General features: G+C 44.8%; 1 protein-coding gene across 1 annotated transcript; it reads right to left on the bottom strand.

The window, feature by feature from the left end:
• Positions 1 to 539: 539 nt before the first annotated feature.
• LOC105465815 (claudin 11) lies at positions 540 to 16,361 on the bottom strand. The gene is made up of 3 exons (XM_011714446.2): positions 15,927 to 16,361; positions 11,960 to 12,124; positions 540 to 2,104 (listed from the first exon to the last, which is right to left on the bottom strand). The coding sequence occupies exons 1-3, from the start codon at positions 16,150 to 16,152 to the stop codon at positions 1,872 to 1,874; spliced, it is 624 nt and encodes a 207-aa protein (XP_011712748.1). The 5' UTR covers positions 16,153 to 16,361; the 3' UTR covers positions 540 to 1,871.
• Between the last annotated feature and the right edge of the window lie 5,689 nt (positions 16,362 to 22,050).

Below are 22,050 nucleotides of genomic sequence, written 5' to 3'. Positions count from 1 at the left end.
TTGTAATGTGTTTTCTTAAACCAGGCCCATAACTTGACAGAGTTTCTGGAACAGAAAACAAATAAAAATCAACTCAATGGGTCTTTGTCCAAAATGTCCAAACAGCTACATATGTATGTTTGAACGAAATGTATTTAGATATTATTACTTAAAGATCCAATAAAATAGGTTTCTTTCATTCTCCTTTGATACCTAGCCAATCAATTCCTTTACTAAGTGTTCAAAGTAGATGAAGGACATTAACTGCACAATGCTGAGAACTTTGTTTCTGATTGCTGCCCATTGATCGATGATTAAAGATGCCATAAAGTCATCCCACTGAAGAAACCTAGAGAGCACGGGGGTTATGCGTTCATGACCACAAATTACCATCACGATACAGTGAATAAAATATAACTTTTTAATTATTCAAGGCAATGCAGAATTACTTGTTTTTGAAATCACTGATCTGAATACCTATAAATTACCAGTAGAGATTAATGAGTTTTTTTTTTAATCAGTAATGATACCTTTGGATACAACAGAAGATCGAAGGCCAGTTTTGCAGACAGTCTGTTATTTTATTGCACAGATTTCACTTAAAGAATAAAATGCACCATCAGTATTTGGAGAGTTTGGGGTCTCAGATACTGATATACCATCAGTGTTTACACCCGTAAAGCCAAATTCAACAGTACAATTTATGTTAAACAACATCACTTCAAGATGGCTAACAATGCAAATAGAGAGAAAAGTGGGGGAAAGCTTTAAAAATGTGTTAGTTTGAAGCATGTGAAAATGTAGGATTAAAAACTACATCATACAAACCTGAAATCAAAAATGTTTTGTGGAACATCAGTTAAAGTTATACTCACTTGCACTGTTATTTATTGCATAAAGTCTATCTGGTTCATTTCCTTCATATTGATGAATTGAGGATTTCAGGAAAACCATGGTTATAAAAACGATCAATCTTGAAAAAGTATGTACAGATAAATGTAAAATCACAAACTAAAAAATATCCCTACCCCTGGCCCTCAGCTTACAAAAGGGAAAGTTTCCCATGGAAAGAAAGTTCCACTATTCCCCTCCCTCCCGCATCCCATGTCCCCATTGCTATCTTTTTCTGTCTCGTACAAGTAAATGACCTTGAAGGGAAGAAACAAAAGCCATCTTTATGAGGCTCCCATTGTCAGCTGTATCAGTTTGAAAAGTGTCTTGGCCGGTGCGGTGACTCACTCCTATAATCCCAACACTTTGGGAGGCCGAGGCAGGAGGATAAAGTCCAGGAGTTCTAGATCAACCTGGGCAACATAGGGAGCCCTCATCTCTACAAAAAACTTGAAAATTAGCTGGGTGTAGTGTTGGACGCCTGTAGTCCCAGCTACTCGGGAGGCTGAGGCAGGAGGATCACTTGAGCCTGGGAGGTTGAGGCTACAGTGAGCCGAGATCACACCACTGCACTCCAGCCTGAGTAACAGAGTGAGGCCCTATTTAAAAAAAAAAAAAAAAAAAAAGTGTCTTGTATTTCTCTTCCCCACCCCCACCTAACTCAGTGATGTTTGCAAAACATTTGAAATTTAAAGAAACAAAATATATATAATATATTTTTTAATAAACAGCAAAAGAATGCCCAAGAAAAGAGCTAATAGTTGGCAACGCCATGAGAAAAAATGTATGGGCATTATCTGAACTAGAGATTTCTTTAAAGGCAACCAAAAGATGGGGGAAAGGGAGAGAAGTTAAGACTACAAAATGCCAGACAGGATGCTTTTCTAGACCTTTGGCTTTAAGCCTGGCAGAGGAGTGGGCTTCCCCCACACTGTGACTAGCAAACCTAGGGCCCTGAGCCCAGCATCTACAGCACCTCTGTGGGCAGCCGGGCAGCCCTCTTATACATGGGCACTCTTGGCATGCGTCGGGGAGCTAGAGCCCGAAGAGTAGTAGAAACGGTTTTCACCAAAGGCCTGGGCATCTCCAGCGCAGCAGAGGATGACACAGCCACCCACGAGGCACAGCACAGCACCAATCCAGCCTGCATACAGGGAGTAGCCAAAGCTCACGATGGTGGTCTCACGGTGGGCGCACACAGGGAACCAGATGGTGGCAACAATGGCGCAGAGAGCTGGAGAGACATGGAGAGGCCGTGACTGGGCGCACCCATCACACACCAAGCACGTGGGCAGGCCCACTCACTCCACATACACACACTTGTGGCTTCCAACCAGCTCCAAAAAGCTCCATACACACGGCTCTGCTCCCTCAACACTGAACCAATATGTAGCAGTTGGCATCTGTAGAAGAAGCTGACTGCTGGGTCCTTATTTTTTTCAGCAGGTGGCAGAAACAAAATAATTCCAATGTAAAGACCTAGAAATAAACCATTTAAGTCCAAAAAATATTTATTTGTATTTACTTGTATATCAACACTTCATATCTAGTTATAATTCTAAAATTAATATACTTACCTAATTGTATTGTAATTATTGCTTTATCTATCTATGTGTCATTGTAAGCTCTCTGAGTTCCTTGAAGGTAGGGTCCATGTCTTACTTATGTCTACCTTGGTACGAGGCAAATAGTACGTGCTCAATGTAGACCAGTTGAATGGCTGAATTATCTGAGCTATTCAAAAATGAGAAACGAGATGGCAGCCACCTCAATTTTCCACTCTATTTTCTCAGTTTGGTCAATTCACATTACAAAGATCTGGAGAAGGCATGAAATTTCTCTTGATGTGGTGAATGTTGCTAGATGAAAATGGAGTACCAGATAAAGGTTCAAGTTTGTATTACGCTGTTCACAATCACAAAATCCCAACACACAAATGAACAGTCCTTGGAGTAGAAAAACTCACCCATTCGGGGGTCAAAATGGTAGAACTTTACTTTTGGTCTTGCACCAATCAATCTAATCTTCGTTTTGGTTTTGATTTTATAGAGTAAAATAAGAAATAGCTTATATATCATGTAGTTTTTCACCTCTTTATAAGCAAAGTAACAAAACATGGGCAGGCAAGAGGCTATAAAGACTTTTTTATATTTTTTTCAAATATCTAGACCAGCACTGTCAAATGGAGTAGCCACAAGTTATGTGGGACCATTGATCATTTGTCATGAGGCTAGTGAGATGAAGAACTGAATTTTGAATTTTCACTACTTTTAATTTAAATGGCCACATGTAGCTAGTGGCTACTGTACCGAACAACACAGCTCTAGACAAAGTAACTCCAAACCTCTTTAAGTTGAGATGGCACATTAAGGTTGGCAGACGGAAAAATAATAACAATAATAATAATAACAATGAGGTTTCCATCAACAAATTAAGAAAGAATACTGCACTGCCAGTGTGACGTTTGCCACCAGGGATACCCTTATCACTTTCAACTCAGCAAGCTTTTTTCTGATTTCTACTCATGGTGAGTGATTTTCTAACTTACTCTCTATGCCCGCAGAGAAGAAATATAATTTAACATAAGCAATCAAATCTAACAGCCTTGTATATTAGTTCTAAATGGAAAAAAGGATTGGTCTTACCCATTTTGAAAGACCTTTTAAACAGTCTCATTGCATTTGTGTTGCTCGTAACATAGATTCTTATTGCAATAGATTAAACCACTCCCACAAGCTGGGTATAGATACACATAAAAATATATGATCTCTATCCTTAAAAAGAATAGATCTCAAGAGGAAATCAGAAGGCAGAGAGTTAATTTGAAAAGCTATGAATTGCCCAGATTGGCTTTCTAACAGCCCAAATTCACTCCATTAATTATTTATAGATTATCTAAGAAGCTAAAATTGGCCAGGCATGGTGGCTCACACCTGTAATCCCAGCACTTTGGGAGGCCGAGGTGGGCGGATCACCTGAGATCAGGAGTTCAAGACCAGCCTGGCCAACATGGCAAAACCCCGTCTCTACTAAAAAATACAAAAATTAGCCAGGCATGGATGGTGGGCAACTGTAATCCCAGCTACTTAGGAGGCTGAGGCAGGGAGAACTGCTTGAACCCGGAAGGCAGAGGTTGCATGCAGTGAGTGGAGAGCTCACCACTGCACTCCAGCCTAGGCAACAGGGCAAGATTCTGTGTTAAAAAAAAAAAAGCAGCAGCAGCAGCAGCAGCAGCAGCTAAAATCTACCCATATGCTAATGTTTCCTTTTTCTTAAAAAGTAAGCACAGTCATGCCAGCTTCTGTAATATTTTCATATGAGATACCATGAGAAGATGTATTTTCCTTTTGTGACTAGAATGTTCAAGAAGAGCAATGTGTACCTGAAACCTCCCTTTCTAGCTCAGGACTTAGGAAACCTCAGATGCAGGGGAAAGTCTTTTTCTTTCTCTTCTCTGACATGGATTCCAAATCAGGCACTCTTGGAGAATTGCTTGGCTATTATCAGAGTCTCTACTTTCAGCAAGACACAGAGAAAAACCTTTTTCTCTGTCAGAACAGGGGACTAAAATCCTCTTTTGGAGGGTTTCAGCAAGAGAGAACTACCGTAGATTTTCCATAGCATACACAATCTACTTACACAGCCCCAAACCTCAAAAGTGGGCATTCATTTTGCTACTGGCAAAAACAGCAACCTAGCAAGGGCTTCCAAATACCCAGGCTTGTTTAGAGGAAAAAGAAGGGGAGTGAAAAGCTGAATTCTGTAGGGAAAAAAGTTATAATTCCCAAACAACTGATATGGTTCAAGCTAACTGATCTTTCCTATAAACAACTGGTCTCAAAACAACTCAGGGTTCAAATCAAGTTTTATATTTTTCAACTATACTGTATTTACACATACAGCACATGTGCACACACATGCAGGAAAGCATTCCCCACATCCAATGTAAACCTAACTTTCAGGTTTAGTTTAGATTTTATAGAATAAGACAAGAAACTGCCTCTAAATTCATTTAATTGTTCCCTTAAGCAAATAATAAAACAAGATTATCTTGTTTTAAACACAGGGAAATAATCAGGCTCAATATCCCAAAAGTAACCATCAGTCTTGGTTTTGAGTATTTTAGGGATTTTGTTAGGTTTTATTCCAATATAAATCATTAAAAAAAGGGAAAAATCAGAAAAAGGTCTAAACATTTCATACAATGAACCTCCATAGGGATGGATGAGTGAACGGGGGAATGAATGGATGGATGGATGAGAATTAGTCTCATTTCAATTCTACCTTTCACTTCATACACACCAAAACTGAGGTCCAAAGTCATAAAATCACAATAAGATTTTATGACTTTGGACCTCAGTTTTGGTGTGTATGAAGTGAAAGGTAGAAAGGTAGATTTTAACACACTTAAAGTCGCAAGCTCATCATTGACCTCATTAAAGATTTCCTTCTCTTATAATTCACACAAAACAAGGCAAATGAGTGCCAGCAGGCTCTTTACTTCCTAGGAGACAAATGAACCCTGGGTGGAATTCCTGTGGCTCTCAAAGATGAATCACATCAAAACCACTAAAAAATGACAGACTACCACACAACATGAAAGGAAATGAGAGGCTCACTGAAAACAGTGACCTCCAATTGAACTCAAAATGAAAAATGTTTAAAAACTAAAATAGGACAATTTACTCAATTTCAGCAATGGTTTCAAGGAAGAAAGGGATATGTTTTGTCCAGTAGAGTTAAAAACGCAAGTCAAATCATTACGTAACTTAAAAACATGTGAAATAGTAATAGAACTGGCCAAAAAATTTGCCTTTCTTAAAGACATAGAAGGTCTGATAGATTTATTTTTATTTGCAAACCCAAAAAGATGAGTTTGGACTGGTTCTCTGTCATTTGGGAAAAATAAAGAAAATGTTTTTCTAAAAAGTCAGTTACCTGTAAGGTCAAGAAAATTGAAGAAAGATAAAGGAAATTTTTGTTCTTTTTCTTTTTGCATCATCAGAATATATTTTTAAATTAAGTCTCTAAAAACAAGACAGTAATTTTAGCACTCAGATTTTTCAGTCTTTCTCCTCTTCTACCTTCAGAAGATGCAATAGTTAACTACACAAGGTTGGGGGGTACCATTTGTTGTTGGAGAATAGAAAGTAAAACTGAGGTATATTCTTAGCTAAAAATGAGAAGGAGAAGAAGGAGGAAGAGAAGGAGAGAGAAAGGGAAGGGAGAAGAAAGCTTCACTATGTAAAGACAGATATATCGCCGGGCGCGGTGGCTCACGCCTGTAATCCCAGCACTTTGGGAGGCCGAGACGGGCGGATCACGAGGTCAGGAGATGGAGACCATCCTGGCTAACACGGTGAAACCCCGTCTCTACTAAAAAATACAAAAAACTAGCCGGGCGAGGTGGCGGGCGCCTATAGTCCCAGCTACTCGGGAGGCTGAGGCAGGAGAATGGCGTGAACCTGGGAGGCGGAGCTTGCAGTGAGCTGAGATCCGGCCACTGCACTCCAGCCTGGGTGACAGAGCGAGACTCCGTCTCAAAAAAAAAAAAAAAAAAAAAAAAGACAGATATATCTAAACCTAGTCCTCTCATAAGTAGAATTCCTTGCTCTTCAAAGAATAAAATTGTTTGCCTCTTTTGAGAACAAGTTTCAAATAATGCAATACAGTACATTATTTAATTGATAAGATATGCCTTGTTAAAAACTAAGAATGATGGTGACATGACCAAAAGGAAAATATTTGAGAAGTCCATTTTAAAGCAATGAAATGTAAGTGTGGCTTTTAATCTCTTTAGAGATGAGATGACACATGATAATATATGGAGTTAAACAAACACAAAGTTAAAAAAAATCAATATAGGTGTGTTTGACTTTGGAGGTAACAACTGAGAGACAGACAGACAAAGAGACAGAGAAAGACAAGGTCAGTGGGCACTGACATTTCTTCCTCCTTCCAATAAACCTACTTTTTTTTTTTTTTTTTTTTTTTTTGGATAGGGTCTCTGTCACCCAGGCTGGAGGGCAGTGGTGCAATCTCAACTCACTGCAGCCTCGTTCTCCTGAGCATCGATCCTCAGCCTCCTGAGTAGCTGGAATCACAGGGGCACACCACCAGGCTGGCCTAACTTTTGTATTTTTAGTAGGGATGGGGTTTTGCCATGTTGGCCAGGCTGGTCTCGAACTCCTGGGCTCAAGCAATCTGCCCATGTTGCCCTTCCAAAGTGCTACATTACAGGCGTGAAATACCACGCCTAGCCCCAATGAACCTTTTTTCATGCTTTGTCACTTTCCACTGAAAGGCTTTTTTTTTTTTTTTTTTTTTGAGACAGTCTCACTCTGTCGCCCAGGCTGGAGTGCGGTGGCATGATCTCAGCTCACTGCAAACTCCACCACGTGGGTTCAAGCAATTCTTGTGCCTCAGCCTCCCAAGTAGCTGGGATTACAGGCGCCTGCCATACCTGGCTAATTTTTGTATTTTGTGTTTTTTGGTTGGTTTTTTTGTTTTCTGTTTTTTGAGATGCAGTTTCACTCTTGTTGCCCAGGCTGGAGTGCAATGGCGCGATCTCAGCTCACCACAACCTCTGCCTGCTGGGTTCAGGTGATTCTCCTGCCTCAGCCTCCCGAGTAGCTGGGAATGCAGGCATGTGCCACCATGCCCAGCTAATTTTATATTTTAAGTAGAGACAGGGTTTCTTCATGTTGGTCAGGCTGGTTTCGAACTCCCGACCTCAGGTGATCCACCCACCTCAGCCTCCCAAAATGCTGGGATTACAGGCGTGAGTCACCACGCCCAACCCTGAAAGAACTTTCAAAAGTACCATTTCTAGCACAAAGCAAAATTTTCATTAAAGTCATTTAAATTATTCTGACTTCTTACATCAGTAATAGCAAAAAAAAAAAAAAAAAAACTTCCTTGATATGCTAAGATTTCCTTTAAAAAATCTGAAGACTTGAAGAAATGGAGAAGTGGAAAGATGAAGCATGTATTACAGTCATGAGTTGATCACTGTTGAGGAGGTTGGGTTCACAGGGGTTTATTATACTATTCCTCTACTTTTACATAGGTCTGATATTTTCCACAATAAAAATGTTCTTAAAGACCTTCTTGGCTGGGTGCGGTGGCTTACGGCTCAGGAGTTTGAGACCAGCCTGCCCAATATGGTGAAACTCCATCTCTACAAAAAATACAAAAATTAGCCTGGCATGGTGGCACATGCCAGTAATCCCAGCTAGTCGGGAGCCTGAGGCAGGAGAATCGCTTGAATCTGCGTGGCAGAAGTTGCAGTGAGCCAAGATTGCGCCACTGCACTCTAGCCTGGGCAACAGAGCAAAGCTCCATCTCAAAAAATAAAAAAATAAAAATAAAAATAAGGAAATTAGACATGATTGAAAGAATACCCAGCTGCTCTCTGGGTATTTTTTTAACCAGCTAACCAACAATAACAAAAATAATAGCAACCATTTATTGAGAACTTACTATGTGCCAGATCCCATGCTAAATAATTTTCACACATCACTTCACTGCTTTTACTAACTTGAGAAGCAGGCGTTATTGTTCCCATTTTATGGAAGGGACCAGAGACATTAAGGAACTGCCCTAGTTCACACAGCCAGAAAGTAGTAGATTCCAGATTAAGCACAGTTGAATCTGATTCCAACTGATAAGATCAAACAATTCAGGGCATAGGCACCTCCTGCCTTGGCAGGAACTCTTAAAAAGCCACAAACAGATTAGCCTCAAATCCACCACAGATCTGAGAGCCTGCTGCTCCTGCGCCACTCATCTGGCTTTAGAAGCAACTGGCTTCTATTTCTTCCTCCACAGCAGGAACCAAATCCTCACACCATTAAACGTAACTGCTGAGAAGATAATGCTGTACAACACACATAATTTTTTTAAGGTTTCACAAAAATAATTACAGATTTTCAGGGTCAGGAAAAACAGATTTTAATTAGCAGTGTTCACAGTTCCTATACCAGGACTAGCTGTGATACTGTGTCCAGTTCCCAGGCCCCTGAACTCCAGGGGATGCCTCATCTTCTTTGGTCGAATGAGGTTTTCGCTCAGCCCCATTCAGTGACCCTGAGGACCCTGCCCAGGCCTAGCGCTGGCTTCTCTGAGGGAGTGACAGAAAACAGTCCAGAGGAACACAAAGGGAGCCTTCACTCCCCGTGCTCCTCCCACCACTGCCAACAGGGGAAACAAGGCACTTGGGGCTCCGTGGTGAGAAGACCTAGAGGAGATCAGCAGGTGCCATGCCTGAGACAATGAGCTTTACATTTCCAGAGCTAGCTCGTTCTAGTCAAAACAACATCCAACCCACAGGCAGTGGTGACCCACTGAGAAATAAATCTGGATAGGAGCAAGGGCAGACAATATCAGAAATGCAAGGCCGTAAAAGTGAAATGAGGGGACTCCGGGGAGTGTCCGGAAACGGGCAGCCTCCTTGGGTGGGGTCAGATCCCTCAATGTCCTGCCTCCCCCATAGTTTCACTCCAGACAGGCAAACAGGGACTGAGGCACTCACCCACTCCCCAGCCCCACCTCACTTTCTTCCTCTGTGATTCTGACTATCTACATTAACCCACTTTTAGAAGACAAAGAAAAACAAATTCAGCTAGGAAGTTTCAAACCACCAGCTGCTTTTTCCTTCAATATCCCTGATTATTCAACTAAACAATTCTGTTGTATTTAGCGTTTGTTTTTTTTTTTTTTTTTACCTATCTATGTATACTTTGCTTTTATCTCTCTATTTTCCAGGGTTTGTGTGTTTTAGTGTGTTCTCTTACTTGTGGATACCTGTGACACTTATATGGAAGGCCAGAATTTCTAAACATGAGCACCCAACACAATAGACCCATCTTTTGGCTCTGCCATCCTCAAAGCCCAAGAGAACCTTCTGGGGCTTCTGTGAGAATGTGAGGAAAGTAACAAACAGCAAGTGTCTAGGAGAAGGATTTCACCTGGATTCTGCAAACCCAGTTTACTTGTGGAGCTTTGACTTTCCTGTTGGAAAGGGAGTCGGACACACAGATCTGACCTCCATAGAGCAGGGCAAGAGGGGGCCCCTGTAAGTCAGATAAAGCACCAGATGCTGATATGTGTTCTGTGTGATACTGGCACACAAATTCTTTGTGGCTGGAACCAAAATTTCCACATTCAGATTTTTCTCTGGAAATTACAGTGGTCTTTTCACTCCTGTTAACACATACACACACACACACACACACAAACACACACACACACACACACACACACACCTGTGGCTTCGCAAGAACCTGCAAACCTCCTTCCCTTTGCAATCCTGGAAAATGGTGCCCTGCCTCTCATGTCCCCTCACCTTACTGGTATCATTGTGAGTGTGAGGCCTCCAGATGGGAGGTACCCACCACTAAGTGGCATCAACCCACACAGAATCCTGACGCCCATTCTTACCCCTCAAATTCATCATCTGATATGCCAATCTGGGGGTATAAATTCCTTGTTTCAGAAGAACATGATTTTATATCTAACCCATACCCAGACTAATTTCTTCTCACTGATACGTGCACTTTGCAACAAGAGTTGTTCTTAAAATTCATATCGTCTATTAGGATTTAGAATGTGCTGATGAAACTAGCATCTGAGGGGAAAAAAATGGAGAGAAATGAAATCACTGACGAGAGTAGAGCTAGAAGGACCCTCCATAGGTTGTTAAATGAAGCCCTCTATGTGCACGTATAATCAGCAAAACCAAATGAGCACAGGCCATTTCCTGTCCCTGGACTGTCCCTCCCCTCAATTCATGACCAGCCCACCTTCTCTTCAAGTCTCAGGGCTTATTGCTGGGTTCTTCTGCTCTGGAAACTCATCCAGTCCGGGTTAGGTGTCTTCCTATGTGTATACACAGCCTATATACCTTTTCTACATGAACACATACCATATTCTATTGAGGTGTCCAAGTACACCCAAAGCAAAGACGGCCTATTTTCCCCAGGATGGAGCCATCACCTGGTGGTCCAACCATCCTCAACTCCTGACTTTTCTCTTGCCCTCCTCTTTACTTTTTTCTTTCTTTCTTTTTTTTTTTTTTTTTGAGTTGCACTCTGTCACCCAGGCTGGAATGCAATAGCGCGATCTAAGCTCACCGCAACCTCTGCCTCCTGGGTTCAAATGATTCTTCTGCCTCAGGCCCCACCGAGTAGCTGGGATTACAGGCGTGCACCACCATACCTGGCTAATTTTTGTATTTTTAGTAGAGATGAGGTTTCACCATGTTGGCCAGGCTGGTCTTGAACTTCCAACCTCAGGTGATTCGCCCACCTCGGCCTCCTTCTTTACTGATTTTCTCAGTCTTGCTTGCACATAAGCATCACCTGGGAGGCTTTCAAAAAATATCTTTGCCTGGCCTGATGCCCAGAAAATTCTGATTCGATTGATCTGCTTTGGGACCTGGGCATAGGTGTTCAAAAAGGATTCCACTGTGAAGACTGGAAGGCTTCCATCTTTCAGGTCTTTCCCTTAGGTATTTCCTACCTTCAAAATCCTCTTTCTCTTTCTCTTTTTTTTTTTTTTTTTTTTTTTTTGAGACGGAGTCTCGCTCTGTCGCCCAGGCTGGAATGCAGTGGCCGGATCTCAGCTCACTGCAAGCTCCGCCTCCCGGGTTTAGACCATTCTCCTGCCTCAGCCTCCCGAGTAGCTGGGACTACAGGCACCCGCCACCTCGGCCGGCTAGTTTTTTGTATTTTTTAGTAGAGACGGGGTTTCACCGTGTTAGCCAGGATGGTCTCGATCTCCTGACCTCATGATCCGCCCATCTCGGCCTCCCAAAGTGCTGGGATTACAGGCTTGAGCCACCGCGCCCGGCCTCTCTTTCTCTTTTTAAACTTATCTTCATGTTCAGTGACTCCCAGAGACATTACTTAGCCCTCTATGTAAACTGCCCGTAAAATACAAAGGGATACAGATTGTGGGGGTCCATCCCCCACTGGGTTCACTTGGCTTCCTTTCACATTTCTCTTGAACTTGAGAAGGCAGCAACCACAAGATCTGAGATTCATCAGGCTCCCTCATAGGTGGGGTACCGTTGAGAAAGCTGTCTTACCCAGCAGAATGAGCAAAACACCAGCCAGCTGGGCCCGCCTGTACTTAGCCACACCGGGCTCATGGCCCATCCGGATGCAGGGAAGAACAGTCAGCAGCAGTAAAATGGCTGGCAGACCCAGGACTGAGGCAGCAATCATCAGGGCACGGCAGGCCTGCACATAGCCTGGGAACAAGAGAGCAGATGGGAAAAGTTAGACCACGGGGTTCTCTTGCTTCCTGAGTCCTGCCTTAGGGGAATTCAGCATCATCTCCCTTCCTCGCTCTTGGCCCATTCCAGGACTTAGAAGGTGCTAGTATTGTCCAAGGTCACTAAGCACTTTTCAACTTTTAAAACAACTCAGCAAGAAAAAAGGGGGCTGGAGAAACTAAATGGGGGCCCCTGGTTTAGGCCACTTGGCCAAGCTTCCAGGGTGGAGGGGCCAAGAGTCTATTTACATTATTACATCCCCATGAGAAAGTTCAGATGAAAACTCAAATCTCCCAAGAATCATTCTGTGAGGGCCAAGTTACTTAACCATGATGTCTTACTTTCCACATCTATAAAGTAACAATAGGCCAGGCACGGTGGCTCACACCTATAATCCCAGCACTTTGGGAGGCCAAGGCAGGTGAATCCTCTGAGGTCAGGAGTTCAAGACCAGCCTGGCCAACATGGCAAAACTCCATCTCTACTAAAAATACAAAAATTAGCCTGGTGTGGTGGTGTGCGCCTATAGTCCCAGTTACTCAGGGAGGCTGAGGCAGGAGAATCGCTTGAACCTGGGAGGCGGAGGTTGCAGTGAGCTGAGATAGAGCCACTGCACTCCAGCCTGGGTGACAGAGCGGGACTCTTTCTCAAAATAAATAAATAAATAAAGTATTGATAATAATGTAATAGTACCTGCATCTCTCTAATAGAATTCTACCGAAGACTACATTAGTTAATTTATGCAATGCTTAAAACGGTGCCTATACCAAATCCTCAAAAAAGGTTAATTGTTATCATTGGTGTTCTTTGTCTGTCTCAGTGCAGTACTTTCATCTCCAGGTGTCCTAGGTGATTTTCTCCTAACCACGTGCTTTCATTCACATTGGCTGTGGCCCTAACCCAGACTAAGCTAAAATTCAGGCTTCCTCTCTTTGCTGTCTCTCCAGAGGCTGCTGTCCTCATGGATCCTGCCCCTAAATGGTTGGGTGCCATCTGCCTCCCCCACAGTACCCTGGGCATCCTTCCCCAGCTGTCCATCATTGCTTAAAAGGCATCTCTCCAGCCCTCAGGGTTCCTGGATGGCAGACACCTGCCTTGGTATTCATGGAGTTAACACAGTGCCCACAACAGATCATGGAAACAATTGCAAATCAAGGAATAAGAGAACTGAAAAATAGAAGAGTAGAGAAAAACTACATGAACTTTATCCTGTCAAGTAAAATGCCAAGTAAAAACTTTATTAAGAAACAGATTACAATATGTGTCATATTTATTTAGAATAACTCTGACAAGACACTGGGAGAATTTCACAGACAAATGTGTTTCACTTTTAAATGTAATGTTTCTCATTAAAGCTCTCCCTCCTCTTAAAAAGGTGGGGGGGCGCATTTATTACTCTCCCTTCTTTGCTCAGAAGGAACTAGTACTAGCGGCCTGGGTGAGGCAGAGTTCATAGCAAAGCCAGGAAACTAGCCCAACATCTGCCTCACACACCAGGACCCTCACGTGCACAAAGTCCTAACTTCAACGCTGTCTCTTAGCAAGGTACGTTTTGCCAGAATTCGGGCTTCACAAGGGCCCTCTTCCAGCACTGCCCATCTCAGCTCCTTCAGAATTAAAGATAATCAGTCAAGTGTCTACTGACTTGAAGATCTCCAGAAAGGAGCTCCAGAAAGTCTGAGGCCCATCCCCTGACCCAGCCATCTGCCCCTGCAGCTTGTAGAGAGCCAGCACCCACACAAAGGAGGCAGTCAACTGGCAATGCAGGTTCTGAAATCCACGGCACTGGCTGTCCACATGCTACAGTGCCAAGGCCATGTCCGGACACCAAAAGATAGAGACTGAGGACTGTTACTGCCTCCACCCAAAGTGTGACAGAGGGGGAAGGCAGGAAGGACTAGCACCACCCCCCACTCCCCCAATATGCACTCCCCTCTGGAGGATGGCCTTTGTTCTCTGAAAACAAACCACTTGGCATTGAATGCTCAGTAAAGTTAATTTCAGGAGAAGGAAGCAAAGGTAATTTTATGCTTCAAAGATCCCTACAAATACCATGCCCAGCTTTTAATAAAATACTATAACTACCATTCATGAAGCATCTACTATCTCAAAGGAGATTACATTTCTTATCTCATTTAATCCTCAAATAATCGTGAAAGATGGGTGGTTGATCTGATTTTAACTTTTTCAAAAGAAGACAACCGTGGTTCACTGATGCTAGCAATTTGTTCCCCGTCACCCAGATTGTGAGTCCTGGATCCCGGAGGCCGGCCTGGTCTGCCAACACCAGCATTAGCCAAAGCTGAGTCTAGATCTGGGTTTGTTGACCTCTGGCCTTCTGAAAGTTCAAAATGAAGTAAAGGATAGCATAAGGCAAGCCAGGCAAGCACTGCCGCAGCTATTGTGTGCCAGAGGCCATGCCAGGTCCAGAAGAGGAAGCAAAGAGAATTAACAGGACAGCATCTCTATCTTCAAGGAATTTAAAACGTAGTGGGAGAACTTCACTCACGAACAATCAACAAAAAACAAGATAAAATGTGCCTTTGTGGGGATAAGAGCCAAGTACTAGGCAGCAAGGAGGAAGGAGGGATTCAGATTTCGACTGCGAGGACTGGAAATAGGGGGTGCTTGGAGGAGGCTTAAGGGGCGAGCAGGTCTTTTATCTGACTGGCGGCTTCAGGGACAAGTTTCTCCCCATCTCGAGGAAACCGGGAAAATCCTTTAAGTGAGCACAATCCACGAAGGCTGGGGGACAGAAGCCCACCTTGTAGAGACCGGGACAAAGACATGCCTTTGGGGCAGGACAGAGATTCCAGCAGAAAACCAAGGGGTTGCCCCCGACCTCGCCATTGCCCAGCTGGCTCGTGGTTTGAATCTGAATTGAGACTGTCGCCCAGAATGTTTCCACAGGACACATATGAAGATGTGGCCCCTGGCCCGCGCTAGGCTGTCAATTTTTAGCTCCCCTTTCCACTCTTGAGGCACGCTGGAGGGGTGGCGGCGAGCGACCCTCGGCGGCGCGCTCCGTGTCTCCCCAGTGGAGTCCGCCCTCCGAGGAGCCCCTGCTCGTCCCTATCCAACCCAGCGGCGCGGAGCCGGAGCCGGCGTCACCGCAGCACCGCGGTCTGACGCGCCCACAGCAGGGGCGGGGGCAGCGGAGATGGCCCTGGGCACAAGCGGGAACCAACCTGTCATTTCCCAAACCAGGCAGCCCAGAGCGCCTTGGACGTGAATCGCTCAGCGGCTGGGCGGACAGAGCTAGGAGGGCTCTAACCTGGGTGGGGCGCTTCTCCCATCCTATGAGGACCGGGAAACTCAGCCTAAGCCGGTTCGATTCTCCTGTCCGCTTGTGTTACACGCTCCTTCTCACCTCTGCGGGCGGAATCTAACGCGAAGGCTCGGCGCCCCGGGGAAGGCCTGGCGGGAGCGGGAAGGACTTTGGGAAGCCGACGGTGGAAGGATGCGGGCTGGGGCCGCAGTAATTAATACGGACTCAGTTCCTATTATGTGTTCCTGTTTGTTCATTCTCAAGGGGACTCGGCCAGTGTTACCACCGGCCACACTGCCACTATTACCCCAAATTCCAGGTAAGAATACTGAGGCCTAGAGAAGTTAAGTTCCGGGCTGCCTAATTCTTCTACAAGGTGGGACTAGGAATGTCAAAAACGTACCCAAAGGTCTTCAAGCCCCCAAAATGTCTCTGTGACCGCCGTCTAATATCCCGCTCTTTACCCAGAGGATAAGGATTGGGGAGCCTCCGCCAAGCTCGTGTCCTTACCCGGCAGGATGAGGATGTCCACCAGGGGCTTGCAGTGGTACAGCCCCGTGGCCATGACGCAGTCGGCCCACAGCCCCTTGGAGCCCAGCTCGTCCAGCTTGCGGCAGGTGGGGATGGTGTAGCCGCAGGTCACCACCCAGTCATTGGTGGAGGTGGTCACGATGACGCCGATCCAGCCCACGAAGCTCGTGACGAAGCCCACCACCTGCAGGCACGTGGCCACCATCGTGGGCGCCAGTTTGTCCCCGTGCCTCGCCCCTCACGGCTGTGCCTGGACCCGGGCTGGACAGTGCCTGTCCAGGTACGTCTCCCACGCTCGCGAGTCGCTGGAGGGCGACGGCCCGAGGCGGGACACTGGAGGCGGAGGTCGGCGCGGGAGGCAGCGAGCTCAGCGGCGAAGGGCTCACGGCCGGGACGGCAGCGCTGCTGGGCAGCGCGCCCCCGCCCCCTCTTTAAGCCCCGCGGCTCGGGCCGGCGAACACCAATCGGCGGCAGCCCCGGGGCGCGCCGGCCAATCGCGGGGCGGGGCCGGGAAGGGAGGGTGAAGGGGAGCGGAGCAACCCCAGGGAGGCCATTGGGCCGCCCCGCCCCGTCCTCAGCGCAGTCCCGCGATGCAAAGTAAAACAATTCCAATTCCATCCAGGTCCAAAGAAACGTAGAGCGCAAAGAGGGCGTGCGTTTGTCGAGAGTTCTGTTCTGCTGCGACTGATTTCTTTTCTTATAGCCCCTCTCTCCTCTCAGTCTCTGGGTCTCCCTTCCGCTCCGACCCTCCTCAGTTCCTCCCTGCTCGCTCTTTCTTCCCTGCTGCGAGCACCGCAAGGGCGCTCGATACAGTCTCCCGACGACCCAGGATTGTGACAGCCTGAAAAGTGCCGTAGGGACAGATGCGAAGCATTCAGTACACACAGTTACTAGAAGAAAGAAAACGATGCTTTTCAGTGGTTGAACATCATCAACGGCAAACGTGGCCATGGTAATAATGGTGGCAACAGTAGCGACTCACATTTATCGAGCTGTGTTATATATTATGCAGATGCATTTTACATGCATTAGCTCATTTAATTCTCATAACAGCCTTTAAGGTAGGAACAATTGTCAGTTACACATGCTAGGCCGGGCGTGGTGGCTCACACCTGTAATCCCAGCACTTTGGGAGGCCGAGGTGGGCGGATCACCTAAGGTCAGGAGTTCGAGACCAGCCTGACCAACATGGTGAAACCCCATCTCTACAGAAAACACAAAAAGTAGCTGGGCATGGTGGTGCATGCCTGTAATTCCAGCTACTTGGGAGGCTGAGGCAGGAGAATAACTTGAAGGAGACTGCAGTGAGCCAAGATTGAGCTACTGTACTCCAGCCTGGGCGACTGAGCTAAATAATTAGGTTATTATTATCATTATCCAATGAAAGAAATTGTAAAGCCAGTGTCTAATCCATTCCAGCATAGATGTACAAAAGGCCACTTGAGGAGGCCACAAGATGTAACCTGTTTGAATTCATTAGCCCAAGGTAAAGAGAGGGCTTGTCCCTTCAAAAGGAAGGCAGGAAGCCATGGAAGCAAAGAGAACTGGAGGCCAAGAGGCAGAGAGACACAATGGGAATCCTTGACTATTTTCAGAGTCTGTGGCTTACAGACTCTGAGGATGCAGTGCTATTAGCAAGACTCTGTAGGGTGGGGAAGTCCCTCAAGCTATCTTAGCTGAGATTTTTGCTAAAATCATCCACACTGGGGCCGGGCACAGTGGCTCACGCCTGTAATCCCAGCACTTTGGGAGACCAAGGTGGGCGGATCACGAGGTCAGGAGTTTGAGATCAGTCTGGCCAACATGGCGAAACCCCGTCTCTACTAAAATATAGATAGATAGATAGATAGATAGATAGATAGATAGATAGATAGATAGATTAATTAGCTGGTCGTGCTGGCAGGTGCCTGTAATCCCAGCTACTCAGGAGGCTGAGGCAGGAGAATCGCTTGAACCTAGGAGGCGGAGGTTGCAGTGAGCCGAGATCGTGCCATTGCACTCTAGCCTGGGCGACAAGAGCAGACTCCATCTCAAATATATATGTATATATACAAAATTAGGTAGGCATGGTGGCACATGCCTGTAATCCCAGCTACTCGGGAGGCTGAGGCAGGAGAATCCCTTGAACCCAGGAGGCAGAGGTGGTGGTGAGCCAAGATCGCACCATTGCACTCCAGCCTGGGCAACAAGAGCAAACTCTGTCTCAAAAAAAAAAAAAAAAAAAAAAAAAACCATCCACATTGCTTGGCTGTGTCTCTGCTCCCAAACCCTCTTTGTGATTAAGACCTGACTTCCCATGCAGCACAACTTACTAAACTGATATTCTAGGTCTGCACATTCTCAGGTACCCTTTAGTTGTAAGAGTCAGTCTCTCAAGGTCTAATCACCCTCAGATAAATGTCAATGATTGGTCCCCAGACCATCCAGACAAAGGTCTTCTCAGTTAATTTTTTCTCAGCAAACTCTGCCATGCCATCACTTCACATTTCTACAGTACATATCAGAACTAGGAAAGTATAGCTGAGACCTGATTTCAGGTCTTCTATCCCTAAGTCCAGTGTTTTTTTCCATTATAAAAAAAAGTAAGACGAGTCATATGCTCTATGGCTTGAGCATAAGTTCGTTCCTTCATCTTATTCAAAGGTATTTGAAGGGGAGGATTAGGGGATTAGGGCCAGTAAGGTGTGAACTAAACAAAGGAAAAGTCCTGGTTAACTGTTCTTCTACCATTTACACCTAAAAATAGTTAAACTAAAATGCGATCCAGTTAGAGCACAAATGCACATCACAAGGCAGATGTGACTGCTGGCAAGCATCAAAAACCCACATTGAGAGCAAAGTTTGGGCCAAGGAGTAAGCTCTTAGCGCCTGCTAGTGGTTATCTTTTATCATTGCATGGCTGGTAAAAAACTGAAGGGAGCTGTGACTTGTAGAGAAATATGATTAACCTCAGCTTCGCACATTCCAAATGAGGGATAATTAAACCCATCGGGAATGTGCATTTCTCTGTGGAAGTTTTCTTCATATATTTAAAAAAGATGATTCACCTCTTTAGAAAACCAAACATGGAAACACAGGACATATATGAAATTACTTAAGCAAGATTATTCATTTAAAAAATCAAGTACTTCTACTAGGCTGTCATTTATTTAGTTAGTTAGTTAGTTAGAGACAGAGTCTTGCTGTCCCCCTGGAGGCTGGAGTGTGGTGGCACGAACATAGCTCACTGTAACTTCAAACTTCTGGGCCCAAGTGATCCTCCCACCTCAGCCTCCTGAGTAGCTAGGACTATAGGTGCATATCAACACACCTGGCTAATTTTTTATTGTTGTATTTTTTTATAGAGATGAGAGAAGGGTCTCTCTATGTTGCCCAGGTTGGTCTCAAACTCTTGGCCTCAAAAGATACCCTCATCTCAGCTCCCAATCACATCCGGCCTTTTTAAAGGACAAATTTATCTTTTGAAAGGATAAATTCCTCTGGTGGATTTTAAATATTTGATAATACACACATACACACATTTTTAGAAATACTGTAGAACAAACTCATAGCATAAAAAGAGTATCAAGCATAGGCTTTAAAAATGAAATGCCTTGTAAGTTACAGGATTTTGTCTGTTTTGTTCATCACTGAAACTGTTGAGTGTGGCACAGCACATGGCATACACAAAGGCACACAATACATACCTGTTGAATGGAGTGGGGAGACATTGAATTTGCAAGCCTACAAGTTTCACCAGGATGAGAACCTGAAGACACCATGCAGAAGAAATCAGGAGGTGGTGATTAGAGCTGGTCTAGGGAGTGGGCAAGAGGCAGAGTAGAGCTCTTTGTGGTCTCAGGTACCCACCTGGCATCCACAGTGAAGTGAAGCCTTCCCCAGTTGAAGGGATGTGTACTGCTCAGGTCTCAAACAGAAAAGTCTCTAATTACCTAGCCATGCTGGCCTCAATGCATATACCTCCATCAGATAAGAGTGGCACCTTCGCAACTCACTTCCACCTAGAGATTCAAATTCAGATACGAGAGGGGAAAAAATTCCTTTTCAGGAAATTTCTCCAATAATCACTGTGGAAAACACACCAGGTTCTCTAGAACAGACAACAGGGCTCCAGGTGCTCCCCCATATCATGCCCTTCCTTCGCAGTGCAACTAGAATATCTTTCCTTAAGAAGCCATTTCTTTTTTTTTTTTTTTTTTTTTTTTTTTTTTTGAGACGGAGTCTCGCTGTGTCACCCAGGCTGGAGTGCAGTGGCGCGATCTCGGCTCACTGCAAGCTCCGCCTCCCGGGTTTACGCCATTCTCCTGCCTCAGCCTCCGAGTAGCTGGGACTACAGGCGCCCGCCACCACGCCCGGCTAGTTTTTGTATTTTTAGTAGAGACGGGGTTTCACCATGTTAGCCAGGATGGTCTCGATCTCCTGACTTCGTGATCCACCCGCCTCGGCCTCCCAAAGTACTGGGATTACAGGCTTGAGCCACCGCGCCCGGCCTAGAAGCCATTTCATCCCAAATTTCCCCTCCTTCAGCTTGTAGAATAAAATAATGAAAAACTTGTACCTGGAGTTTTAGGCTTGAATCCTCTCAGAGCGTTTTCTATCTTCTGTCTTCAGGCAGGCAATTCTATTCATCTACTTCTCTGCCAAGAGTCTCAGACTGCATTAAATGATATCCTAATTCAACCTATGAGATCATAGTTCCTGAAGAAGAGCAAAAGTCCTTATTTTTACCCCAAATTCAACTATTGATTACATTTTCAGAAAACGCAGTAGCAAAAGAGTATGTAAGTGCTGAAGGGAAAAATAAGGAAATAATGTAACTAAAAAGCTACGTCTTTAAATTCTCTATCTTAATAATTAAGGGGCAGGGCGTGGTGGTCACACCTGTAATCCTAGCACTTTGGGAGGCCAAGGCAGGCAGATCACCTGAGGTCAGGAGTCAAGACCAGCCTGGTCAACATGGTGAAACCCCGTCTCTACTAAAACTACAAAAAATAGCTCGGTGTGAAGGTGGATGCCTGTAATCCCAGCTACTCGGGAGGCTGAGAAAAGAGAATCATTTGAATCCAGGAGGCAGAGGTTGCAATGAGCCAAGATCATGCCACTGCACTTCACCCTGGGCAACAGAGTGACTCTGGCTCCCAAAAATAGTAATAATAATAATAAAGAACAGGTGTTTGTTGGCCAGGCGCGGTGGTTCACACCTGTAATCCCAGTACTTTGGGAGGCTGAGGCAGGTGAATCATGAGGTCAGGAGTTCAAGACCAGCCTGGCCAACATGGTGAAAGCCCATCTCTACTAAAAATACAAAAAAGTAGCTGGGTGTACTGGGGAGTGCCTGTAAACCCACCTACTCGGGAAGCTGAGGCAGGAGAATCACTTGAGTCCGGGAGGTGGAGGTTGCAGTGAACTGAGATTCATGCCACTGCATTTCAGCCCAGGAGACACAGTAAGACTCTGTCTCAAAAAAAAAAAAAAAAAGAACAGGTGTTTGCATTTAGCTACCTAGGACATGGAAACACTGAGCAATTTATTGACTTTTAAGTCTTTTACTGAAAACGTGAATAATAAAATGATCAAAACAATCATGTGTCCTCTTATTATTCATTTAATATATAATAAAAAATCACAAATCATTTTATCAATGCTACACTGTTCCATAAAAAACTGTCTACAAGAGAAGCCTATGTCTCGATTACACCAATTGTTTTGTTTCTTATGTAAATAAAGATTCTATTTTATTAAATTATCCTGAATGAGGACATTGTTTGGCACCAAGATCCAAAGCAGACATCAGAGTAGAGTAGTAAGGTTGGAATCCTGGCTCCATCACTAACTAGTAGGCTGTTTAACTTTTTTGTTTAGTAACTGCATTTAATAACTAATATTCTATTTCCTCACCAGAAAAATTGTATTAATAATGGTAACTGGCTGAGCACAGTAGCTCATGTCTGTAATCCCAGCGCTCTGGGAGGCTGAGACAGGAAGATTGCTTGATGCCAGGAGTTTTAGACCAGCCTCGGCAACCTGTCTCTACAAAAACAAAAATAGCTACTGATAGTCCTAGCTACTGAGGAGGCTGAGGCAGGAGGATCACTTGAGCCCA

The sequence above is a fragment of the Macaca nemestrina genome, chromosome 2 (assembly GCF_043159975.1).
Source record: "Macaca nemestrina isolate mMacNem1 chromosome 2, mMacNem.hap1, whole genome shotgun sequence".
Lineage (NCBI taxonomy): Eukaryota > Metazoa > Chordata > Mammalia > Primates > Cercopithecidae > Macaca > Macaca nemestrina.
Note: the sequence above shows the minus strand (reverse complement) of the source record. Positions and strands in the feature narration are given on the sequence as shown.